This window comes from Ovis aries, chromosome 20 (genome assembly GCF_016772045.2).
Source record: "Ovis aries strain OAR_USU_Benz2616 breed Rambouillet chromosome 20, ARS-UI_Ramb_v3.0, whole genome shotgun sequence".
Classification (NCBI taxonomy): Eukaryota; Metazoa; Chordata; class Mammalia; order Artiodactyla; family Bovidae; genus Ovis; species Ovis aries.
This window is the reverse complement of record NC_056073.1, coordinates 36,748,670-36,771,085: the sequence shown is the minus strand read 5'-3', so window position 1 is coordinate 36,771,085 and position 22,416 is coordinate 36,748,670. Positions and strand designations below refer to the sequence as shown.

Here is a 22,416-nt window from a genome sequence, read left to right as displayed (position 1 = left end):
TCCAAATTGCATATCTAGGGAAGGTGTATCTGCCTGTCCCAGCCCAGGGAACCCTAGCCCAGGTTCTAGGGAAATTGGGAGAGAGGGCTAGGAGTCTTCAGTTTCTGTGGTTGATTCAAGAGGGGGGAATTTCTCCCCTAACCCTTTTGAGTTCCTTTGGCTCGTGTAATGGTTTAATTGACACAAAACAGATTAACAGAGGAGGTGGGGGGGGAAAGAAAAAGCAATTCATATGCACGAGGTCTCAGAGGACTAAGATCCCCAAAGTGACCAAAGCAGGCCATTTATCATTTTAGATGAAGAACCAATTACTTGTGAAAATTTAACCACAAAGGGGCTTGTGCTTGGGGTAACAAACTGATGAAGAAGTAACAAAGTTTGTTTATATGGCTTCTGGTGATAAGGAGGCTTTCTATACCTTCATATGAAAGAGTTATTTCCCACTTTCATGGGGAATGGGGTGGGGGTGGGGGGATGGACAGGGTGGTTTTTTAAAAAAATATATTTTTTCCCATCTATTTCCTCAAGTAACTTTTATTTTTAATTGGGGAGTAACTGCTTTACAATATTGTGTTGGTTTCTGCCATATACCCACCACATTCAGCCATAAGTACCCACCTCAATCAGCTGTAAGTATCCATGTGTATATCCCCTCCCTCTTGAGACTCCCTCCCACCTCCCACCTCATCCCACCTCTCTAGATTGTCACAGTCAAGTAACTTTTAATTCAAAGTTTTTAAATATAGAAAGGAAGGCAGTCACCAGTTCATAAGTAATTGACTTCTGTTCCAAAAGTTTGTACGTCAATTTAAGATTTCTTTTCCTTTAGAAGCATTCTTGTGTACCTGGTTAGATTCCCAAACTAGTCCACGAATACAAGTTAGATCGAAGTTAAAATGCCTAAATCTGTTGTTTACAAATCAAAGGAAGCAACAGGGTCAGTTTTGGGGTCCATTCTAGTAGTCCAGTGAGAAGTGATGGAAGGATTTGGCTGGGGCCTTGAAGCAGGCATGGAGGGGGGCACCTGAAAAAGAAAAGAGAGTATTCTGCCCACCAGATGCTCGTGGCTGAATGTGGGACCTCAGGCGGCATCTCTAAGAAAAACACACACTGGCTACTGCCGGTGCCAAATGCTCCCATCTGCGCTTCTCGGGTGCTGTTCAGTTCATCAGTCCCCTGAGATACTGGTTTCTAAGTAGGCTTCTCACCTAACAGCTTCTCCTGATAGATTCTAAACTTAACCTGTTGCTGGAAAAAACTGGGAAGACCAGAGCTCTTCTTCTTAGGTAACCTCATGTTCAATGAAAGATTGATGCTGGCAGTGTGGTTATTAGTCTGGTATTTCAGGGACGATGATCTGGCCCTTCTTTCATCCTCCGCGCCCAAGCTCCCCTCCTTACCCACTAGCCCCTCCAAACCAGGGCCCTTGCAAGTCACTGTGCTTCCAGGCGTGCTTGGACTGCCTGCCTAAGGCCCCCAGCTCCCACTCCCTTTTTAAATGGTTAACCAGATTGAGTTAATATATAGTCACAGCTGGAAACTAGGTATTCTTTTCTTAAAATCCCCGTGCCCTAACCCACTGACCTAATGGCCAGAATCCAGGTGAGTTTCAAGTGTGGTCTGGTCTCAAGCTGGAGATCGCCTCCTTTGGGTTATTTCACTGTTGTATTGAATCTGGTCCTCATGCTATTTATTTAAAGTCTGTTTTCCTCTATTTCCCTCCCTCTGTTCAGAATGCCCTATCTTGCCCTTGACTTGGAGACAAAATATCTCTAAATTCTTTCCTTTGCTCAGATCTGTTAACCAGGGTAAAGGGAGTTTATTTTAATGTTCACAGAATAATTTTTTTCTTGATTTATCTTTTTTTTTCCTATGACTCAGTTGAATGCTACATAAGAACACCACTTCCCTTCCCACCATGAAAATGGGATGCCTGTTCTGGTAGCCTACCCCCATTTTTGTTTTGAACCAGTACCTGTACACACTGAGTGAGTATAAACCACTAGACTTTTTTTGTTGAACTCCAAATGGAAATGATTTTCATTTTTCTTTTTATGTGAGAAACCCACACTCACTTTAAAGTGACTTAGTAATATTAAAAGTTAAGAAGAGGACTTCTGTGGAAGTCCAGTGGTTAAGACTCTGTGCTTCCACTGCAGGAGGCATGAGTTCTGTCCCTGGTCAGGGAACAGTGAGGCCAATAAATAAATAAAGCATTAAAGAAAAAAAAGATAAAAGAAAAAGTTAAGAAAATAAAATCACTGTAATCCTACCACCCAAAGATTAATACTGTTAAACTGTTTGTTATTATGTATCCTTAAACTTATATACATAAATGTATATCATTATTAATTGTATAACATTACATTATATAAATGTAGAATAACTTCCTGAATTTTTCTTCTGAGATTGGGCATTTATGTTAGATATATATGAAAAAGTATAAATATTCAAGAAACTGGGTGTGCTGTTTTTAATAGACAAACTGTAGAAACAACATAAATGTTCTCAGAATATACTCCAAAAAATGGAAGTTTTAGTTTGAAAGATAGACATTTAATGTGTATACAGACTCCTCACTTTGTGAAATCCAACCAAATATTACAGAACTATAAACATGAAATCATTACCTCATATTTAATTTTACTTCTTAGACATAATCTCCATTAACATTGGATGTGGATCTTTTCAGACTTCTCTCCTCTGTGGATACATGGGAAATTTCATATTGAGGTCTATAGTTTTATAGTTTTTTACCCCCATGAGATATTCTTGTGCAACCTTAATTTTTCCCCTTTATAAATATATCTGAAAAAAAATATTTCAAAACATGTAGATGTATGTTTGTGTGTATGTATATATATGTATATATTTATGCCTTTTATAGGTTGGTATTGTTGGAGTTTTGTGATTTACCTGCCAAAAAACGTTGGGAATTTATTCCTCGATTCATTGAAAATAAATACGTCAGTTTGATTGAGTGCATACCATATGCAAGGCTTTGGGGAAACTAAGCTACTTAAGATCTGAGCTCATGGTCCAGTGTGGAAACCTGGAGAGTCTATGTGTTATGATAGTGAAATCATGCCCCAACAGCTCAGAAACCACTATCCAGCAAAGGAGGGACGTGTCAATCAGTCCAGGAAGTCATGGTCACTGACAAGCTATTTGAACAGACCCGAGTTCAATCCTGGTTTCTGTGATTTATTAACTGAGATTTTAGGTAAATCCTTAACTTCTCTGCCTCAGTGCAAGATGGGTTTAGGAATGCCTCGCCTATGATGCTGTCATGAATATTTATTGGGGAAGTGGTTATTGCAGAGGAGTGTTGAATGCCTATTAGTAGGTGTCTGTCTAGGTAAACAAACCATGATATATTAATGGATACACTATGCAGCTCTAAAATATAAAGTCATTCTGTGTATACTGATAGGGACCAAACTCCAAGACATATTATTAACAGTGTGTGGTTTGCTACCATTTGTGTTAGAAAAAAAAATTTTTTTAATAAGGTGTGATGGTTTAAAACTATATGTACTTGTATTTACACAGCCTGTCTGAAAGGATATCTAAGTAACTTGGTAGTGCTTACTTTGAGGAAAGGAATTGGGGATCTAGAGTGGGAGAAAGGCACAACATTGAAAATCAACTGTCCTCAGTAAAAATTTTAAAAGGAACAGAAAAGAATGGGAGACAGATTAGCTGTCCAGGTATATCCATTTGTGCTGCTTAAATTATCTTCTGCGTTTATTATGTAAAGGAAAGTTTTTTTTAAATTATGAATAAAATAAAACAAGTTTATCATAAAGTAAGATGGTATCAGTTTAATATAACTTCAAATATTTTTATATGCCAATCTTTCACTATCATTTTATGGAATGGTTACAGACACAGACTTTAGAGTACATATTTACTGGCTGTGGGGATATTGGAAAAGTTATTTAAGAGATCTAAATCTCCACTTTCTCCTGTAAAGTAGGAAATTATATTAACCACTTTATGGGGTTGTTGTAAAAATAAGATACATAGTCAAATGGAAAGCGATTAACCTGTTATATGATATGTTGTAAGCACTCAGATGTTGAGTGTCAGTTCAGTTCAGTTCAGTCGCTCAGTCGTGTCCGACTCTTTGCGACCCCGTGAATCGCAGCACGCCAGGCCTCTCTGTCCATCACCAAGGAGTTCACTCAGACTCAGGTCCATTGAGTCAGTGATGCCATCCAGCCATCTCATCCTCTGTCATCCCCTTCTCCTCCTGCCCCCAATCCCTCCCAGCATCAGAGTCTTTTCCAATGAGTCAACTCTTCACATGAGGTGGCCAAAGTACTGGAGTTTCAGCTTTAGCATCATTCCTTCCAGAGAAATCCCAGGGCTGATCTCCTTCAGAATGGATTGGTTGGATCTCCCTGCAGTCCAAGGGACTATAGTTAATACCAAAAGGCTGTATCTAGGACTCTTTGTTGCAAGTGATAGTAATCTAACCATTGTCATTTACCAAAAAGGGACATTGTCAGCTCACACAAATGAAAGTCCAGAGTAGCTCTGTTTTGGGGACTGGTGACATCTAGCAACCCCTTTGAAAGGACTCAGTCTCCCTTCAGCTCTTAACTCTGCTTTCTTCTCTGTTGGCTCATCTCCTAGAGAGCTCCAGGCTCATGTCCTACTAGCCTAATAACTCGCAGTGAAAAGAACCCAGTACTATCCAACAGAAATCCCATTATTGACTGATTCATCCTGCTTTGGTCATGGGCCCATCCGTCAACCAGTCAGGTTAGCCAGCCGACTGGACCATGCTGATGGGTGGGCCCAGATTGAGGCACCCACCTCTGCAACTTTAATGGGAAGGGCCAGCCTAAGATGCTGAACAGTGTCAGACATTTTGTTCTCAAGCTTGGAGACAAAGAAACCACCTAAACTAAGAACTGTGAAGAAGTTCCCCGGATGAAAAAATTAGGAGCCAGAAATAGCAAGGTAGACAGAAACCATGTATGTTCCCCTCAGCCCACTGCTTGGCTGCCTGACAGCTATTCCTGTTATTTTCATGTGTCTATTTTCTGAACCGCTTAATGGTGCAACTCTTCCATAGAGAGTCATGTCATCATAGTTGGGGCTGAGGTCCTAAAGTTAGCACATACTTCCTTTCCAGTAAAAGCCACCCTTGATAATGACAGCTGAGGAAGATGCTGCATGGCTCCTGGTCAGCATTTACTCCTCCTCAAGACCAAATGGCTGGACCTTCTGTTAAGTACCAGATGTATTGGTTGCTTTACTGGTAGGGGGCATGTAGTTTGAAGATCCCTTTATAAACTGGGTAGCTCTCCATTCAGCAAGACTAAGAGCAAACAAACAAACCAGCAGGAGATTTTCCTCTGTGCTGCTGCTCTGCCCAGGTCAAGGGAGTGTGTAGGTGGAGACTACCTGCCCTGTTTAAATCCTCCCATCTGGCTTCTTGTTTGTTTCAGCAAGCATGTGTGCTGGAACTTGCTAAGGTAACCATTAAGGTAATGCTGTTGGATCATATATCAAAATGTGGAGCCCTTCCCCCAGAGTCCTGTTACTGTGCCTGTCTTCAGATCTAGGACCTGCACAAGTTCTGTGTGGTTCAGTTTAGTCCCCATTCACTACCCAGTGGAAGAAAGGTACCAGGATAACTCGAAACTTCCATTTGAAAAAGGGGAGATCACACACAGAGTTCACCTCCCAAAGTGCATTGTGTCCTCCCCGCAGCAGAAGGCTTCCTGGAGATGTGACCTGCTTGTGGGGCCAAGATGGCCACTCTGATTTCTGTCCTTTGGGAGAATTTTTCTGAGGGTGCCCTTCTTTCATTTCCTTTGGGTATAAATTCACAGGCTTAGTGACTGATTCCCTTAGAGATGGAGGTGTCATAGGCCTCAGTTTCTCGGGTGTCTTTCAAATTGAGTCGATTTTCTATCTAGTATTGAGATTTGGTCCACTCTGGTTTGGTGCTTGGTTACCAAAGTCACACAGCCTGGCTAGTTCTGGTCCTTGAAGTTGAATCTGAATTTCTTAGCAACAGATCTCAGAATTTCCCCCAGCCTGCAGCCTACTGCTTCCACAGACCTTAGCCTTAGAGCAGTTAGAAACAACAGCCTAGGGTGGGGAAGCAAAAACGAGTTTGTCCCCGGGCTGCTGGCCAGCAGATGGTTCTTTATTGAGGGGTCAGGAGGATGCAACCTGTAGGGTGCACGAGTTTAGGATCCCAAGCTCTTTTCCCATTTTACTTTCCTTCTATGGGCGCTAGCCGGGGCAGAGAATACAGCTCTCTTAAGTTCTTGGGTTCCTTTTTACAGAGAGAAAGCATCTCTAGAGCAGAGCTGTAGAGCTTTTTTCTTTCTCTACTTTTAGGTAAGCCTCAAATGAAGCTTGTCTCTCCCAGTAATAATTTCCTGAAGACCACAAGAAGTGGCCACCACACCCTGCCCCTCTCCAGCGATGCATGCCAGCTCCACATTGCATTGGAGCCCGTCGTGACTCAGCCATTTCCACAGGCTCTTGCTCTGCCCACCTCACCTTCCTTCAGGAGGTCGGTCCTTCAGAAGGTCCTCAGCACACCTTCAGGAGCTCAAAGTGCTCTGAGGAAAAAAAGAGGCTTTATTGGCTAGTGTAACTGAAAAGTCTGGGGAAGACCAACTTCATGACCTTACCCAGAGTTCTGAAGGATGGCCTCAGACTCCCATCTCTCCTTTTCCTCACTCCGCTTTCCCCTGGGGAGGCCTCATTTTCAGGCCATTTCTGGCTAACAGCTTAACCTTACTAACAAGCCACACCCCTTCCTAGCAGTTCCAGAAAACTTCCTTGGGTTGCCTTGTTCACCCAACTTTGATTCTAGGTCATCTGATTCAATCACTGTGGGGGAGAGGGAGGAATGAAAGAAAGACAAGCCCGGTCAGGGTCACCTGTGTGCACGGATACACCTGTCTCTGGGAAGAGATGCTCTCCAAAGAACAATCAGGGAACTTGCCTGATGAAGAAGGAACGTTCGCTGGGCCAGCCAAAGCAACAGGCCCATACAAGGACTTGACGGACTATTTGGGAGCAGATGGTGACATGCTTCCCAGGTGGGGCAAGTGGTAATAAAGAACCCGCCTGCCAATGCAGGAGGCATGAGACAGGGGAGGGTCAGTCCCTGAGTCGGGAAGATCCCCTGGAGGAGGTCACGGCAATTCACTCCGGTATTCTTGCCTGGAGAATCCCATGGACAGAGGAGCCTGGCGGGCTTTGCTAGTCCATAGGGTCATATAGAGTTGGATACGACTGAAGCTGCTTAGTACACACACAAAGTTAATTTGCTAATTGTCATTTCTGAGCCTTTGGAGTGGATGATGTTTAGCTCAGCACTGCTCAGTGGAAAGATAATGTGTGCCACAAACGCAGGCCACACAATAAAAAGATATGTGTGTGTGTGTGTGTTTAGATAATGGAAATAGATAAAATGACCACTTTAGTAGTATCTTATTTAATCAAGCCAAAACAGCACCATTTTAACATGTAATCAATATTAAAAAAATGATTCATGAGCTCTTTTACCCTTAGTTTTTGAAATCCAGCATGTGTCTTACATGGACAGCACATGTCCGTTCACATGAGCCTCCTGTGGCTCATGGCCACTGTAGTGAACAGAGTGAATTTAGCTGATAACTTTTCCATAGAGAAGCTGGATATGTGTCATCAGCTGATAAGTTGTTACTTCAGTGTCTACGTCATGGGGAGTTATTTTGAAATTGTGAATCTCCTCGTTAGAAGAATCCGCCCTGAAATGAGCCTAAATGCACATTGCCACGTGGGTGTCTCGCTGGTACCACCCCTGTCTGAATGCCCTTCACACCCGTGCAGTCAGCAGTTACTTACTTAATTATCTGGCTTCTCTCCTGGTCTCTACACAGTAGGAACTAAGGGACTCTTTATCTGTCTTGCTTAGCTCTGTTCCCTAAGCCCAGAGCCCAGTACACAGAAGACAGAAAGTGGATATTTTTAAAGTGAAAATCAGATGAAAAAGTTGGGCGAGAACTTCTCGTTTGCCCATGTTGATAACAAAATGCAGAAAGTAATCCTAGTGGAAGCCCAAGATGGAGTGTTTGTGGTATTTTTTTATTCTGATGAATGACCATTTGTAGTCTGTGACTAGTTGTGTTCCTGTTCAATCACTCTTTCTTTCATTGAATATATCAATATATGTATATATAGAGAGAGAGACTGTGTGTGTGATTGAATACCTACAGAAACCCAGGCTCTGTGCCAAGCCCTAGGTATGCAAAGATAAATGGGAAACAGTCCCTGCCTTAAAGGAAATGAGAAACAGATAAGTAAAATAACTCACATCCAGCAAGTGTTATGATACCAACAAACGTAGAGTGTTTGGGGATCACATGGAAGGGGGTTCAGTCCAGGTCAGAGATGAAGGTAGCAGCCAGGGTTTGCTGGGGGAAAGTGAATTAAAGTTCCACGGTGCCTGTGGTGTTCTTAGTCTCCAGCCCCATGCCTGGCACGTGTGTGGAATCCATGAGTAAGTGAACAAAGTGGCTGCAGAGCCTAAGCCTGAAGGATCATTGGATTTGTCCATCTGTGCACAGGAGGCGAGAGCCCCACCTTGGAGGGTTCCAGGCAGCCCAGGCTGGAGGGACCTGAGACCCAGAGGAGGCCGAGGGGGCCAGGGTAGGGCTGATGCAAGCCTGCTGCGTTTGGCAGGAGCCAGGCCGCAGCCTCACTTGTGATCGTCCACATGACCCGCGACCAACAACTGTACTCTCTTATTCTAGGCAAAGCGCAGGCTGGAGCTAGGAGAAAGCGGCCAGCAGTACCTCTCAGATGGTTTAAAAACCCCCAAGGGCAAAGGAAGAGCGGCACTCCGGAGTCCAGACAGCCCAAAAAGTAAGGATTCTGTCGTCTCTCCCTCCCCCAGGTGTGAGCTTCCCAACTTTAAGAGCTCGTGGCTGAAGGGACGCCGCGGTGTGGACAATTTTGGCATGTTTGGTTCTTTTTCATTTCTGTCTTTGCCTGTCCAAAAAAATAAATATGTCTGCAGACACCCAGTGAAAAGTTTACAGAGTGAGTCCTGTTACCTGTATGCTGACTTCAGGGGAGGCCTCTGTTGATGTGAGCAGTTTGATTTTTCAACTCAGAGTGTAAACTCTTTGGTACCATTCTGTAGTCAAATCTAACTTTAACTTGCCTTCATGGACCTTACTTGAGGGACCAAGGCTAGCTGGGCATTAGGTGTTACCTCCATTGGCCTAAATCTCTAGCTCAGCATATGGCAGCATAAGAATTGATGGAGACCAGTGAATTACAGCTAGTTTGCATTTCCATCAACACGATCCTTGTTTCTTTGAGAGAAAAGGAGGTTGTCAATAGCTAAATTGTCCTTTATGTCTCTGGCATTTAATGTGGAGGCTAAATTAGACTTCATCTTCTTCTAACCTGTAGTTTATGAATTAGGGAGTCCACAAATTGTGTGTCCTATTCAGTTAAACCCTTGACCTATATACCTATAAGAGAGTAAATACAATATTAAATGGGGATATTTCATACCAGAGGGATGGGGAGATGGGATTGACAGACTTTCCTAGGCATTCTTCATCTACATTATTTGAAAAGTTGGTGAACAAGTTATATACAAACAGATAAAGGAGTCTGAAAAGCCAGTTAGGCTGGGTCTGTCATCAAAAGCTGAGAGGTTCACAGTCTGAACCCATTGAGTTAGGCTCCATGTGTGCTGATTCCATGAGGCTACAGCACTTTTCATTCATTCAACAGATAGTTTTGAACACCTACCATCTGTGAGATACTTCACTAGTCCCAGAGAGTAAGATAAGTCAAAATAAAAACTACTGAGAAATTCACAGTGAAACACTTTCATCAAACAGGAATTTTTATTCTATCCCTTCCTTTTCTAATAAAGCAGTTCATAGCTTTCTATGACTCACCAAAAACATCAGCAACAACAGCTTTGCTTCTGACGCTAATACCTGGGCTGCTGGGGGAGAAGGGGCTTGCTTGACTGCAAAGAAACCCTTCATTTCTTTACCTTTCCCCCTATCCCCCCTACCCGCTTGGTTTTTGTTTTTCTTTAAGCTCCAAAATCTCCCTCAGAAAAAACACGGTATGATACATCCCTTGGTCTGCTCACCAAGAAGTTCATTCAGCTACTGAGCCAATCACCTGATGGGGTCTTGGATTTGAACAAGGCAGCAGAGGTGCTGAAGGTGCAAAAGAGAAGGATTTATGACATCACCAATGTCCTGGAAGGCATCCACCTCATTAAGAAGAAGTCTAAAAATAACGTGCAGTGGATGTGAGTATGGGTCACCTCCACCACCCCCAGTTTGCTGGCTCTGGGCTGGGTTGGGGGTGGGGTTCCTTGCAAACTGCAGCGGGGTTTCTCCCAGCCCCAGCTTTCACACTCATGCCCACACTTCATTCCTTTTTTTCCTGCTACTCTCTTCTCTCTCCTCAGTTCCTTAGCCAGAAGTTCAAAGTCTCTTTACAAAGAGACCTTCTGTTTAGATGGTATTGTAGATAAAAGGATTTATATTCAATCAGCCTCAAGCAAGGGGATCCTGGGATTAAATAGGGCCCTGCAGATGTACAGTAACTTGCTGTCCGACTGTCACCCTCATATCAGCATGTGTGCTCCCATGTAATCTAATAGATGCTTACACAGGCCTCTGGCTTGTCTCTAATAGGAATTTAGAAACTGTCTATGGCTGTGTATGAACGCATACGTGTATATACACAGTATCTTTATCCATGGTTCTCACTGCGGATTAACTCACTTTCTGTGTAAATTAAGTCAAGACAAATGCCTTGGTTCCTTCTGGAAAGCCGAGATGATAATACTTGTCACCTACACACCCACGTGCATGATTAAATGTGTGATCACATCATTTGTGAATTACGGACAGAGAATCTGAACACCCAGTATTTGAGAAGCAACTTCCAAAGCCTTATTAGAGGGAATTAGTCTGTTATGGGTTGACTTTGAAAAAATACTGCTTCAAACATAATAAAACAAACAGGTAGTTTTCTTGAACTTTTTGGAATTTTGTGACGATTCAGCAACCCATTTTAGCTAGTGGTTGAGACAGACCTGTTGGGGATTGGTCTTTGTTCTTGCATCCAGCACATCTGTGTTTCCTTAACCTCCTTTTCCTTTTTAGTTGTTGATATAAGACCCTCAGAAATTACCTAGGTTTTTCATGCTTTTTTGGGATGATGTTTGGTTGAATTTTTGAACGATTCCATCTTTTCCTTCCAGTCTCTCTACCTTACTGTTTCTTTCCTTCCCCCCACACCCCCCTCCCCATTTCTTTTTCCCCGCTGGGAGGCACGTGGCAGGAAGAAGAGCTGCCTCCTTCTGCCCTTTGAATTTGAGTCTTCTAAAGAAACAGGCCTCCTACGGAGGAAAGAAACCTGAAAATAGCAGTGTTTCTTCACTTAATTTCTATGGTGTGAAAAGTGAAGGACTGTATGTATTAAAAAAATGTATAAACGTTCTAATTTTAACACTTGGCTAACAAGCAATGTGACCTCCTACATCAAGAGGGGACATTTACCCGAAGGACCATTTCTCCCAGCCCTACCTTTCACTGCCCCACCCCTACCCCCCCGCCCCCCCCACCCTTTTGGCCCGTTGAACAGCCAGGCAGAGTCTGTGTTTGGATTTCCAGGGGCTGCAGTCTATCTGAGGACGGGGGCATGCTGGCCCAGTGTCAAGGCCTGTCAAAAGAAGTGACCGAGCTCAGTCAGGAAGAGAAGAAATTAGATGAACTGATCCAAAGCTGCACCCTGGACCTCAAACTGTTAACCGAGGATTCAGAGAATCAAAGATATCCTTTTTGCCACCTGTTCAGTGGGGGTCAGTGCTTTCTAGACTATTTCCAGAGTTGACCATCTGACTTTAATGTGCAAGGTAGAATTTTACCCTAGTTTCATCCAAGTAAGTTGGGCGGGGGCGGGGGGGGGGGACATGTATGTGTATTCAGTATGTATGGAATGATAGTTATTAGACTGTATCCTATCATCTTTCTTCTGATAACCAGATGGGAACTATTTTTTAAAGCGTTTTATTCACGTGTGGTTGGGACATAACGAGTACATTCATAGCATAGGGCAACACTATTCATGAGATCTGTAAGGTGTCAGTATTCATATTAATGATAACATTCAGCAGATTCATCTTAGGCTTCCCGGATTTTGGATGGGTGTTAGGTGTCATTGTTGGGGTTCTTATATTCTGTTTTCATTTCATCAGATATTGGAAGCAGTTGGAATTTATTGACTCTGTGACCGAACTATAGTTGAAGGACTTGAATGAGTGTAAGAAGAATTGTTCTGTAATTTTTAAAGCACATTATGGTGGCTCAATGGTAAAAAATCTGCCTGCCAATGCAGGAGAGGCGGGTCGGATTCCTGGGTGGGGAAGGTCCCCTGGAGAAAGAAAGGGCAACCCACTCTAGTCTTCTTGCCTGGAGAATGCCATGGACAGGTGAGCCTTGTGGGCTACAGTCCATGGGGTCACAGAGTCAGACATGACTGATGGACCAAACAGCAACAACAGTGCTGAATCACAGCACTGAAAACTGATTTCAGAAGCACCCTAAGGCTTAAGAAATCTCAGTTTATCCATTCTTCTAGTCCTTGAAAGTAAAAGTACTAAAAGGCCAACTCTTGTTCTTAACTGGCTGGCAGTCTGTTGACTACTTGAAGGGAACTTACTGGTCATCACTTCACGTCAGACCATAGAGGAGGGTGATTACTTCATTGTGTTGACAAGAAGATTTTGCAATCTTCTCAGTTATTAGTAGAAAACAAAACCAGTATTTTAAATAATCCTGTCTCTAATTTTAGCTCGACATTTATCTTCGTTAGACAAAAAATAAAATGTGACCTGCCCAGTTTCTTGTAGTGTCTCATCTAAAGTAACCTTTCGCTTAAAGTTATGGAGACATTTGTTTTCCAATTCAAGCAGTTTTTTAAAAAACTCAATTGTTCATTTCCTGTTGGCCAAAGGATTAACCTTGTCAGCTGATGGTTAGTGAGCTGGAGAAGAGGTGTGATGATTTGACGCCCACCCCGCCCTCCAGGGTGGTTTTACAGGAGAAGAAATAAGAATAGCTATAGCTGGGCTGTTTCCTACATTGTGTAGTCAGGAGCCCCCTTCGAGGAGGAGATGTGGTTTTTACACATGATTGGCAACTTGTAGCCTTATCACCTACATTAGCTTTCTCTGGGGCCTTTGTGGCAGAAGGTGAAAGGTTCCTTACAGGGGGGGGCTGCTATCCTGAGAAACAAATTCAGGAGGGAGCCACAGGGGAAGCACTTTCAAGTTTGTAAGATTAGAGAATATGTTTGCACAATTTATTTCAATTTGCCATCCAGTTCCGAATGTGGTACAGCTTGTTCACATATGTGTTGAAATTTTCCTTCCTGTAGCATGTTGGGTAATTGTAGATGAGCTTTTATTTTAATAAGTTGTCAGATAGCTTTCTGACAGTGGGCTGTGGGGCAAGTACCTAGTTATCAGTTTCCCCACTGTTCTCAGTAAAAATTCACAACTGTCAAGTCTTCCATAAAGATAGCAATTGGCTTCCTTGATGAGACAGATGACCTAAAACCTAGAATCCTGCATGAGCTGTTCTGTCAAGCTCAGCAGTAAATTAGCTGTTGTCTGAACTACTGAGACTTAACATGCTAGGCTGTGAGATGCTGGATGCTCAGTTGCTTCAGTCGTGTCCCAACTCTTTGTGACCCCATGGACTGTAGCCCACAGGCTCCTCTGTTTAAGCGATTCTCCAGGCAAGAAGCCTGGAGTAGGTTGCCGTTTCCTACTCCAATAGTCTGTGAGAGATGCCCCTAAATGTGCATGCAGGGACTTCCCTGGGGATCCAGTGGTTAAGACTCTGTACTTCCACTGCAGGGGGCAGGTTTGATTGCTGGTCAGGGAACTAAGAACCCACATTCCACTCAGTGCAGCCAAAAAAAAATGTTTTTAATGTGCATGTAGATTATGGGTGAAGGTGTTTTTTTCTGGACAGTAGGTTCATAGCTTCCTTTAATTTCTAATAAAAAGCTACTAATCTAAGGGACATCATTTCCTCTAGGCTAAGTCCTATGACTGTATCGAACATATTAGATCACAGACTCCTTTCCCTATGTTATCTTCGGAAATGCCTTCATTGGCTTGTGATTTGCTGTTTCATCCTAGGCATTTTTTGGTAAGTTAATATAAAAAAGCAACTGGCTAAAGCCATTGTAGATTAATTATGTTATTCCGTATCCTTTATAAAAGAAAGCTATGTGACCTCTTCTCTAGTAGCACCAAGTCAAAGCCTGTCTCTCTAAGCAAGCTTGCACAAATACCTTTATCATATAATAAATACCATATTCTTTCATAATATCCTCTTAGGTTTGACTGTCAGTCAGGGCACTTTAAAGAATTGTTCAGTGCCCAGAAGTAGCTACTGAGAGTACTGAATATGATTTTACTCTCTTTTCCTTAATCATTTAGTTTGCAGAGCATCTGGAAGCTGCTTTCCTCCTTGTGAGCACCAAAATATTGTAGTTAATAATATTATAGAAAGGACAGTTTTCCTAACAGAGAAATAATGACACTCTTATCAGCAAGCAGTCTATAACACAACCAGCCCAGGTGCACTTAAGAAAACAAGCTGTCTGCCTGAGTGGGACTTGGAGTTCTTCCACGGATAAATGTAGTTGCTACTCATTCATTCATTTTGGGTGGCTGCTGACACTTTCAAATAGTAGAGTAGCAAATAGAAGTTACTGCAGTTTCAACAAAATTATGGCTAATAGAGCTCAAATTTTTTCTGTAAATTGAGATTCTGCCGTCATTCAACTTGAGTGACAGAACATTCAGAATCTGGTTTGAAAAGCCCTGACCAAACTGAGTTTTAGTTTTCTTTTGAGAGTTTAACTATTCTGTTTCTGTTTTTATGTTAATATCTTAAGTAGCCATGGACTTTTTAGAAATGGGCAGGAAAAAAGCTATATATTTGTTTTGTTGTTTGGAAGATCTACAAGGAGATAATATGTAAAATACTTAAAATTTTTTCCATGCATCTATTTGGTTCTGTTCATAGTGGTTACATCTGAGACAATTAGTTGGAAGAGTTCCTTAACGCTCATTACGTTAGCTTATGTTACATATCAAGATATTCGAAAAATTAGTGGCCTTAAAGACCAAACTGTTATAGTTGTGAAAGCCCCTCCAGAAACAAGACTTGAAGTGCCTGACCCAATAGAGGTAAGGAGATATCTCTGTTCATCTGCAGAGATCTTTTTGGAATGCCTGGTGTTTTTTTGGTTTTCTCCTTATAAACTTTATTATGTATTGGAGTATAGCTGATTATGTCGTGATAGTTTCAGGTGAACAGTGAAGGGACTCAGCCATGCATAGAACATGTATCCGTCCTCCCCCAGACTCCCTTCCCATACAGGCTGCCACGTAACACTGAGCAGAGTTCCATGTGCTATATGGTAGGTCCTTGTTGGTTATCCATTTTAAATATAGCAGTGTGTACCTGACCATTCCAAACTCCCAGCTGTCCCCCTACCCCCACAACCATAAGCTCATTTTCTAAGTCTGTGAGTCTATGTTTTGTAAGTTGTACCATTTCCTTTTAGATTCCCCGTATTAGGGATGTCATACGATATTTTTCCTTCTCTGTCTGACTGACTTCACTCAGTATGACACTCTCGGGGTCCATCCGTGTTGCTGCAAATTGGAATGCCTAGTGTTTAAAGAACCATTGACGTCAGTTAAAATCCATATATTCCTGAAAGCTTGAGAGTTCTTCCCCATCTGTTTTACTTAATCCTAACCTTAAAAACATATGAACAGCTTGCTGTGTATTGAATGTCCATAAAGTCTAATTTTAACATAGCAGAGCATTCAACTCAAAGTGGTTGATAGTTTACAAAGTGGCATATGGGGCCCTGTCTCTCTTGTGGTTTACTCTTTTTCATAATTTGTTATCTGGTGGTTCTGATTGATTTGAACCAGTGGGGACTTTTATGTTGCTTACCCTGGATATGGTCCCCACCATGAATAGAGATATAGATGTTTTAAAGTAGCTCCCTACCTTATCTTAGCACATTTAAAGAATTTATTTATTTATAACACATTAACATTTACACAATCAAATGAGACTTTGGGATTGTTGATAGATGAGAATTAGAGCATATTTTTGTGATTGTTTTCAGATATACTTTGATAATATAAGCTTAGACTATAAGATAAAGAAATGTAGTAAAAGAATGCACACAAAATAAAAAGAATGGAATTTACAAACTCCCATCTAGTGTAGAGTTCTCATCTTAAATGATCATAATAGGTTTATGACATAGATGAAGAATTTTAAATATAAGTGTTCTGTATTCTTTTATTAAACTCAGTTCCTAGCACTTAAGACTACTTACTATTCATGCAGTGGCGATTAAAGTTCAATATAAAAAAAATCTATTCTTCAGGAATGAGTAAAATGGAAATATGGTATTTGGAACATTTAAAAGACCTTTTAATAGTTTGCATAAAAGAAATTTTTTTTAAAAAAAGATTCACCTCCTCTTGGCAGGGATCAGCAAAGTTTTTCTTTATAAAGAGCCAGAAAGTAAATATTGTTGGCTGTGTGAGCCCTATAGTCTGTTGGGACTACTCAACTGCACAGCCCTACTGTTACAGCATAAAAAAAAAAGAAGAAGCAGCAGCCAGAGGCAACAGATAAACAATGAGAATAGGTGTAACTTTTCCCAATAAAACTTTATTTACAAAGCCAGTTGGTGGACAGGATTTACCTTCGGGCTGGAGTTTGCTGACCCCTGCTCTAGAGGTTAACAGTCATTGACTGAGATAGCCTACCAGTGGAGAAGCAAACGCAACAATGAAAATTACCCTTACTTTCCATTTTTCCATGAACATTACAAAACAGCTTCCAGTTTGAACTTTTCTCACTTCTATTCATAGAGCCTACAGATACATTTGGCAAGTACCCAAGGACCCATTGAGGTTTATTTGTGTCCAGAAGAGACTGAAACACACAGTCCAATGAAAACAAACAACCAAGACCACAATGGGAATATCCCTAAACCCACTTCCAAAGGTAAAAATTCCACTTTTGTCATTTGGAAACTATGTTAAAAATGAAGGTAACTAGAAGGATCCAGTATCAGAATCACAAGTCTTGGCAAGAAACAAAAATTTCTATCATTAATATTACATTTTAAAAAAAAATTCTGAATAGTTTACAGAAGAAAATAATGATCTTGGGCAAACGGCTCCTCCACTCACTTAATGGAATCCCCTCAGGCTTTTGCTATCAGCAGAAACGGTTTCTTTGCAGTGTTTTGGAAAACCAGCGAAAATGAAGAGTGGAGGTGTGAGCGGTCCAGCTGAACCACCAGCTATACTTGGCCACATACCTCTGAGTGATATCACAGATCATTGGAGAGGGAACTGAAAAAAAGTTGGGAGAAGGAAGCCTTTTGCCCAAGAAGTTTTATCTTAATTGTTCCCCCCCAGTGTGATGGGGACAGAATAAGGGAAGAGAAGAAAAAATAAATCTAATTCCTCCCTTCGTTGTCTCCACAGCAAAGGAAGCTCTTTGTAGTCTTTTTGTTGTCTCAGATTGGAGATATGCACTTCTTTTTTTCTCCCTCCCAAGATAGCAGCAAGAAGTGATTTAAATAATCAGATCTGACTTAATATTGAGGGAAAAAAAAAAAAGGCACCTCAAATGGTAAAACCAAAGACCACTTTTTTCCCCCACCCTAGAACTTCAAAGTGGATGTGTCCTTTTATTTGTATTTTCAGAATTATCTTTAATAAGCTAGTTGTTTAAAAAAAAAAAAAGACTAAGTTAAAATCAGTGATCTCTATGGGGAAGCCAGCTTTTCCGTCTGCATGTTTTGTTCTGTTTTTCCTGAAGGATGACTAACTGGTATCAGAAACTTGTTTTTGAACTTGTTCGTCTCTAATCTTTGAAGCTACCTGTATTCTTGTTTGCTAACAGTTGGTATTTTAAAAGATGAGTGAATAGACAAGAACAAAAAAAAGCTGACCAGAGTCCCTACTTAACAATGCACATTAGTATAAGAGGTGATCTATACCATAATGTCAGGTTTCCCTAGTGGCTCAGTGGTAAAGAATCTGCCTGCCAATACAGGAGACATGGGTTCCATCCCTGGGTTGTGAAGTTCCCCTGGAGAAGGAAGTGGCAACCCGCTCCAGTATTCTTGTCTGAGAAATTCTATGGACAGAGGAGCCTGGCAGGCTACAGTCCGTGGAGACACAAGAGTTGGACATGACTTACAGACTAAACAACAACAATGTCGTAATGTCATCTAATTGTCCTTAGCGAAAGAGCGCATGCTTCTGTAACAGCAACATGTATATGCTTCCTCCAGATTAGATTTTTGCCTGACTTATTTTCTTGTTTCCACCACCTTTTTCTTTCTTCTCAGACTTGGCTTCAACCAACTCAGGACATAGTGATTGCTCGATTTCTATGGCAAACCTTTCTCCTCTGGCCTCCCCGGCCAACCTTTTACAGCAGACTGAGGACCAAATTCCTTCCAACCTAGAAGGACCATTTGTGAACTTACTGCCTCCCCTGCTCCAAGAAGACTATCTCCTAAGCCTCGGGGAGGAAGAAGGCATCAGCGATCTCTTTGATGCTTATGATTTGGAAAAGCTCCCGCTGGTGGAAGACTTTATGTGTAGTTGATTATGCTTTGTGTGAACTCCCCTTATAAACCAATATTTTTTTATTATGGAACCAGAACATGTGTCATGCAGTGTTGTCCCTTCCTCCCTTCTTCCTCCAAGATAGTATCATGAAGTAAACTACAGACTTCAGGACAAAGCTGACATTTTAATGAATTAAAAAAAACAAAACTGTCTATCAACGCACAGTTGCAGGCTCCCTTGGGAAAGCCCTGCCTTGCCCCAGGCTCCAAAATCTCCTGGATGAGTCAGCAAGTGAGAAAATGTGCAATCAGGTGTCTCTCACCCGTCCTCTTCCTCCCTCCCTCCCTCCCGGATTGGCTTGCTGTGCCTGACGGATGGGCTGTAGAATGGGTTCTGGCCACCTGGCCCACTCGAAAACAGCAATCTTCCTTAATAGCATTTCAAGCCGTGCCTTCTCCGCAGAATGCATGTCTTTGGGGTCTGCTAATTTGGGATGGAAACTGCAGGAACTGTAAACTTGAAGTCATGCGAAAGTATGAAATGGATTTCTTCAGCTCTTCTTAGGAATATTTAAATTACTGTCATAATTCAGTTTAAGCTATGGACCGCGTGTCCCACTTGGAGGCCAAGAGATCTTCCACAGCCTTTCGGATGAAGAAACTGTTCTCCAATATTCATTGCAGATACAGAAGAACAGTCGAGTTCTGCCCCTCTAAGCTGTTGTGGATTTTCCTGTCTCCATAAACCACTCCCACTCTCTTGCCCCCAACATATTTGTAAGTTTGAAGTTTATAGCAAATGCCTACTTAGGAGTTCTTTGTGGATTGTTTCTTTTTCTTTCTTTCTTTTTTTTAGCTGCCATTTAAGCATTCCTGTGGCACCCATCAACCATTTCAATTTAATTGTTTACTTTGAAGCGGTTTTTGCTAATTCAAATTATTTTAAGCAGAGGTAGAGAACCTCTACTGATCAGAGCATGTGTGATCTAAGGCTTAATAGCCTCGGCGAGAAGCTTTGCCCCATCTCGCATCCTTCCCCAGGAGGGGGTGCTCGGAGCGAGTGGAGCTCACTGACAGGGGTGGCCCATTGGAGAGAACCAGGTCAGACCCCAAGGAGCAGCAGGTATGGATGGATCCCTCCGTCCCTTGGGCTTCCCAGGCCCCCTGTGACCGGGGAAAGGGCTCTTACACTGCACTCAGGGAGACCACTTCTCAGGATGGGGTCGGATGGAGAGGCCTCTGGGGAGAAGGACATCCCCTGTCATGAGTAGCATGCTATCAGTAGCACTTCACTTCAGCCGTTGAGAGCAGGGAGCTCCCACTGTGTTGGGGGCTACAGGAGTCCTGGCCAGAACCCCTGTTCCCCCTTCCACTGTGAAGGAGCAGGTTGGACCAAGGAAAGCTGGGGCTATAGAAAAAAGGCAGGGCAGGATGCCAGGGCGTCTTCTGCTTAACTCTTTAGGAATGGCATCCCAAGTCGGAGGCTTCCTGACAGTGGCAAAATCCTACCAGTTGAGTCCAAGAATGGCTTTCCCATTGGCCACGGGGTAGATGGCCATCTCCCACTGGGAATGTGGCAGAGTACCTCACATCCATTCCTTGGATGCTAATGACTGTGGGAATGAGGGAGTCATCTAATAAATAAATTAAACCTCAACACCAAGAATGGTTGAGTTGAATTGCTGTTCTACCCGACACAGTGGGAGGCACGTGGTAGGCACTCGATTCAACAGGATGGGAAAAAAGAAATACTGGGTTGGCCAAAAAGTTCATTTGGGCTTTTCCATACCATCTTATGGAATATTCCTTACTTATATCCCTTAGGAAAAGTACAAAACAAAACCCACGAAAGCCCCAGCCGATTTACTCTAGGTAGATTTCCACAATATGCAAAGTGGTGGTGGGGTCAACACAAATGACACCAGCACTTTAAACTATTTGTGTAGGTATGCATGGGTGTATGTTTGAGAAGAAAAACAAAGGTGCAGTTTATCCTCCTTTTTCTTCGGCCTCCATCCCCACCCTCCTCCCCTGGACACACACTGGACCTGGTCCGAGATGAAGCATTGGGTGGGGGAGGGAGGGGGAGCTTTGTGTCAAGTGCCTACTGGAAATGCACTGTGGGGTTTTTTTCCTGTATGGGAAACCATTTATGCCAAGCTTTTCCCTATTTCCCATATTTATCTCATCTGGTTAGCTGCCTCTGCTTCCAGCTTTGTGTAATTCTCTTTGCCAGCTGCACAAAGCTGATTTTTTCCCAAAGTCTAAAGACTGAGCTCACCTGGCTAGGTGGTTGTGTGTTTGGTTGAATTTCTCGTTAAACCTTTTCGTAACGTGATGCCGTATTTATTGTTTTAAAAAACGAAAGGAATCCTAATAAGTCTTAAAAGTTCCTTCATGCATAAGGCTTTCCCAGTTAATGGGCTTAACTGGTGTATAGTAAGTAGATGTCCATACTGTATTCTGTTTGCAGTAGTCATTTTCTTTTTGACATAAGTTTCTGGCACACGAAGTGGGTTAGTACTACAGTATTTGTGTTACTTTAAGTACTGAGTATGCAGGTTTCCTGGTACCATTGAGTTGCTGCTATTAAAGCTCACACATGAAATGGCTAAAAGTTACAAGTATGCGAATTATGACTGCGTGAGCCTTAGAGAGTAAATTGTATAAAGAGCAACACATGAGCTGTCAAACAGTGTTAGGTGTGTGTTTATATGTACAGATTTGTGCGTAGTAATCATTTTATTTAAGTTGATATGCGGTCTCCTCATATTTTCATTATCTAGCAATTTTGTACAAAAATAGCAATTAATTTGTAAACACTGCCAGAATATTTTCTAGCTGGTTTGTAATTTTTAAAGAGTGTTATTTTTTTTTTCTTGTTGTTGTTCTTGTTGTGGTGGTTCTTGTGTTCATTTTTGTTGTAAGTGTAGATCTGTAAATACAATTGCAGTATTTAAAGCTTTAGCTTTCAGGAAAAAGAAAGTAAGAACTCAGTGTGTGCATGACAACTCGTGTGTACGAAATGAGGGATTTGAAGGAAGATGCCTTGCAGAGTGAGTCGGGTGGCAACTGTCCGATTGTGGGAATTTCTTTTCCTGTGGGGTACGAGATTTTGTCAAAAGGAAGTATTTCTCCCAGAATTGGGAGTATGCAAACTACTAATCAGTTTAGCTTTGTGTTGTATGCTAGTTTAAAAAAGAAAATATGTAATATAATGTAAAAAAAAAAAAAGCTTTTATGATGGATTTTGTAAATAGATTTGTTACAGGGTAACCTGTTCTCTAGCTGTGATCTTACCACTTCAAATGGGTGTAATTTGAATAAATTTTGTATGGTAAAGGATCAATAAAATGATTTTTTTTTTAAGAGTTCAGCCTTGTGGATGGTTTCTTACTATTGGCTTATGCTCCTACATTATATTTCTAAAGATATGCTTAAGTTAAGGGGAAAGTTTAAACAAAAATTCAAAATATCATATGCCTTCCTGTTTATTTGGGATCTGGGGAACATTAAGCAAAAGGTTTTTTGACCACTTGTGAGTGTTTGCCACTTTAGGAAGCAAAAGAACTTGCCATATCTCTGATCACCTGCAGAAGCCACCGCAGGTATGGAAGATGGATTTGTATACCGAGAAAACACCAAGTCAAGTTTTCTTCCTCATAAGGAGCTGGAAGGCAGTAGATTATTTCT

At 41.9% G+C, this 22,416-nt stretch overlaps 1 protein-coding gene across 4 annotated transcripts in view; it reads left to right on the top strand.

Moving 5' to 3' along the window:
* E2F3 (E2F transcription factor 3) overlaps nucleotides 1-22,094 on the top strand; it is an 83,574-nt gene extending 61,480 nt beyond the window's left edge. For 2 of the 4 annotated variants that reach the window (XM_042237530.2, XM_060403466.1), the window contains exons 2-7: nucleotides 8,778-8,889; nucleotides 10,111-10,312; nucleotides 11,688-11,846; nucleotides 15,169-15,283; nucleotides 17,003-17,138; nucleotides 18,499-22,094. In XM_042237530.2, coding sequence (XP_042093464.1) covers nucleotides 8,778-8,889; nucleotides 10,111-10,312; nucleotides 11,688-11,846; nucleotides 15,169-15,283; nucleotides 17,003-17,138; nucleotides 18,499-18,761 — 987 coding nt within the window. In that variant the 3' untranslated portion in view covers nucleotides 18,762-22,094. Of the gene's footprint in view, nucleotides 1-6,366; nucleotides 6,545-8,777; nucleotides 8,890-10,092; nucleotides 10,313-11,687; nucleotides 11,847-15,168; nucleotides 15,284-17,002; nucleotides 17,139-18,498 lie in introns of all 4 variants that reach the window. The other 2 variants (XM_060403465.1, XM_042237529.2) reach the window with 2 other exon arrangements.
* The last annotated feature ends 322 nt before the right edge of the window (nucleotides 22,095-22,416 follow it).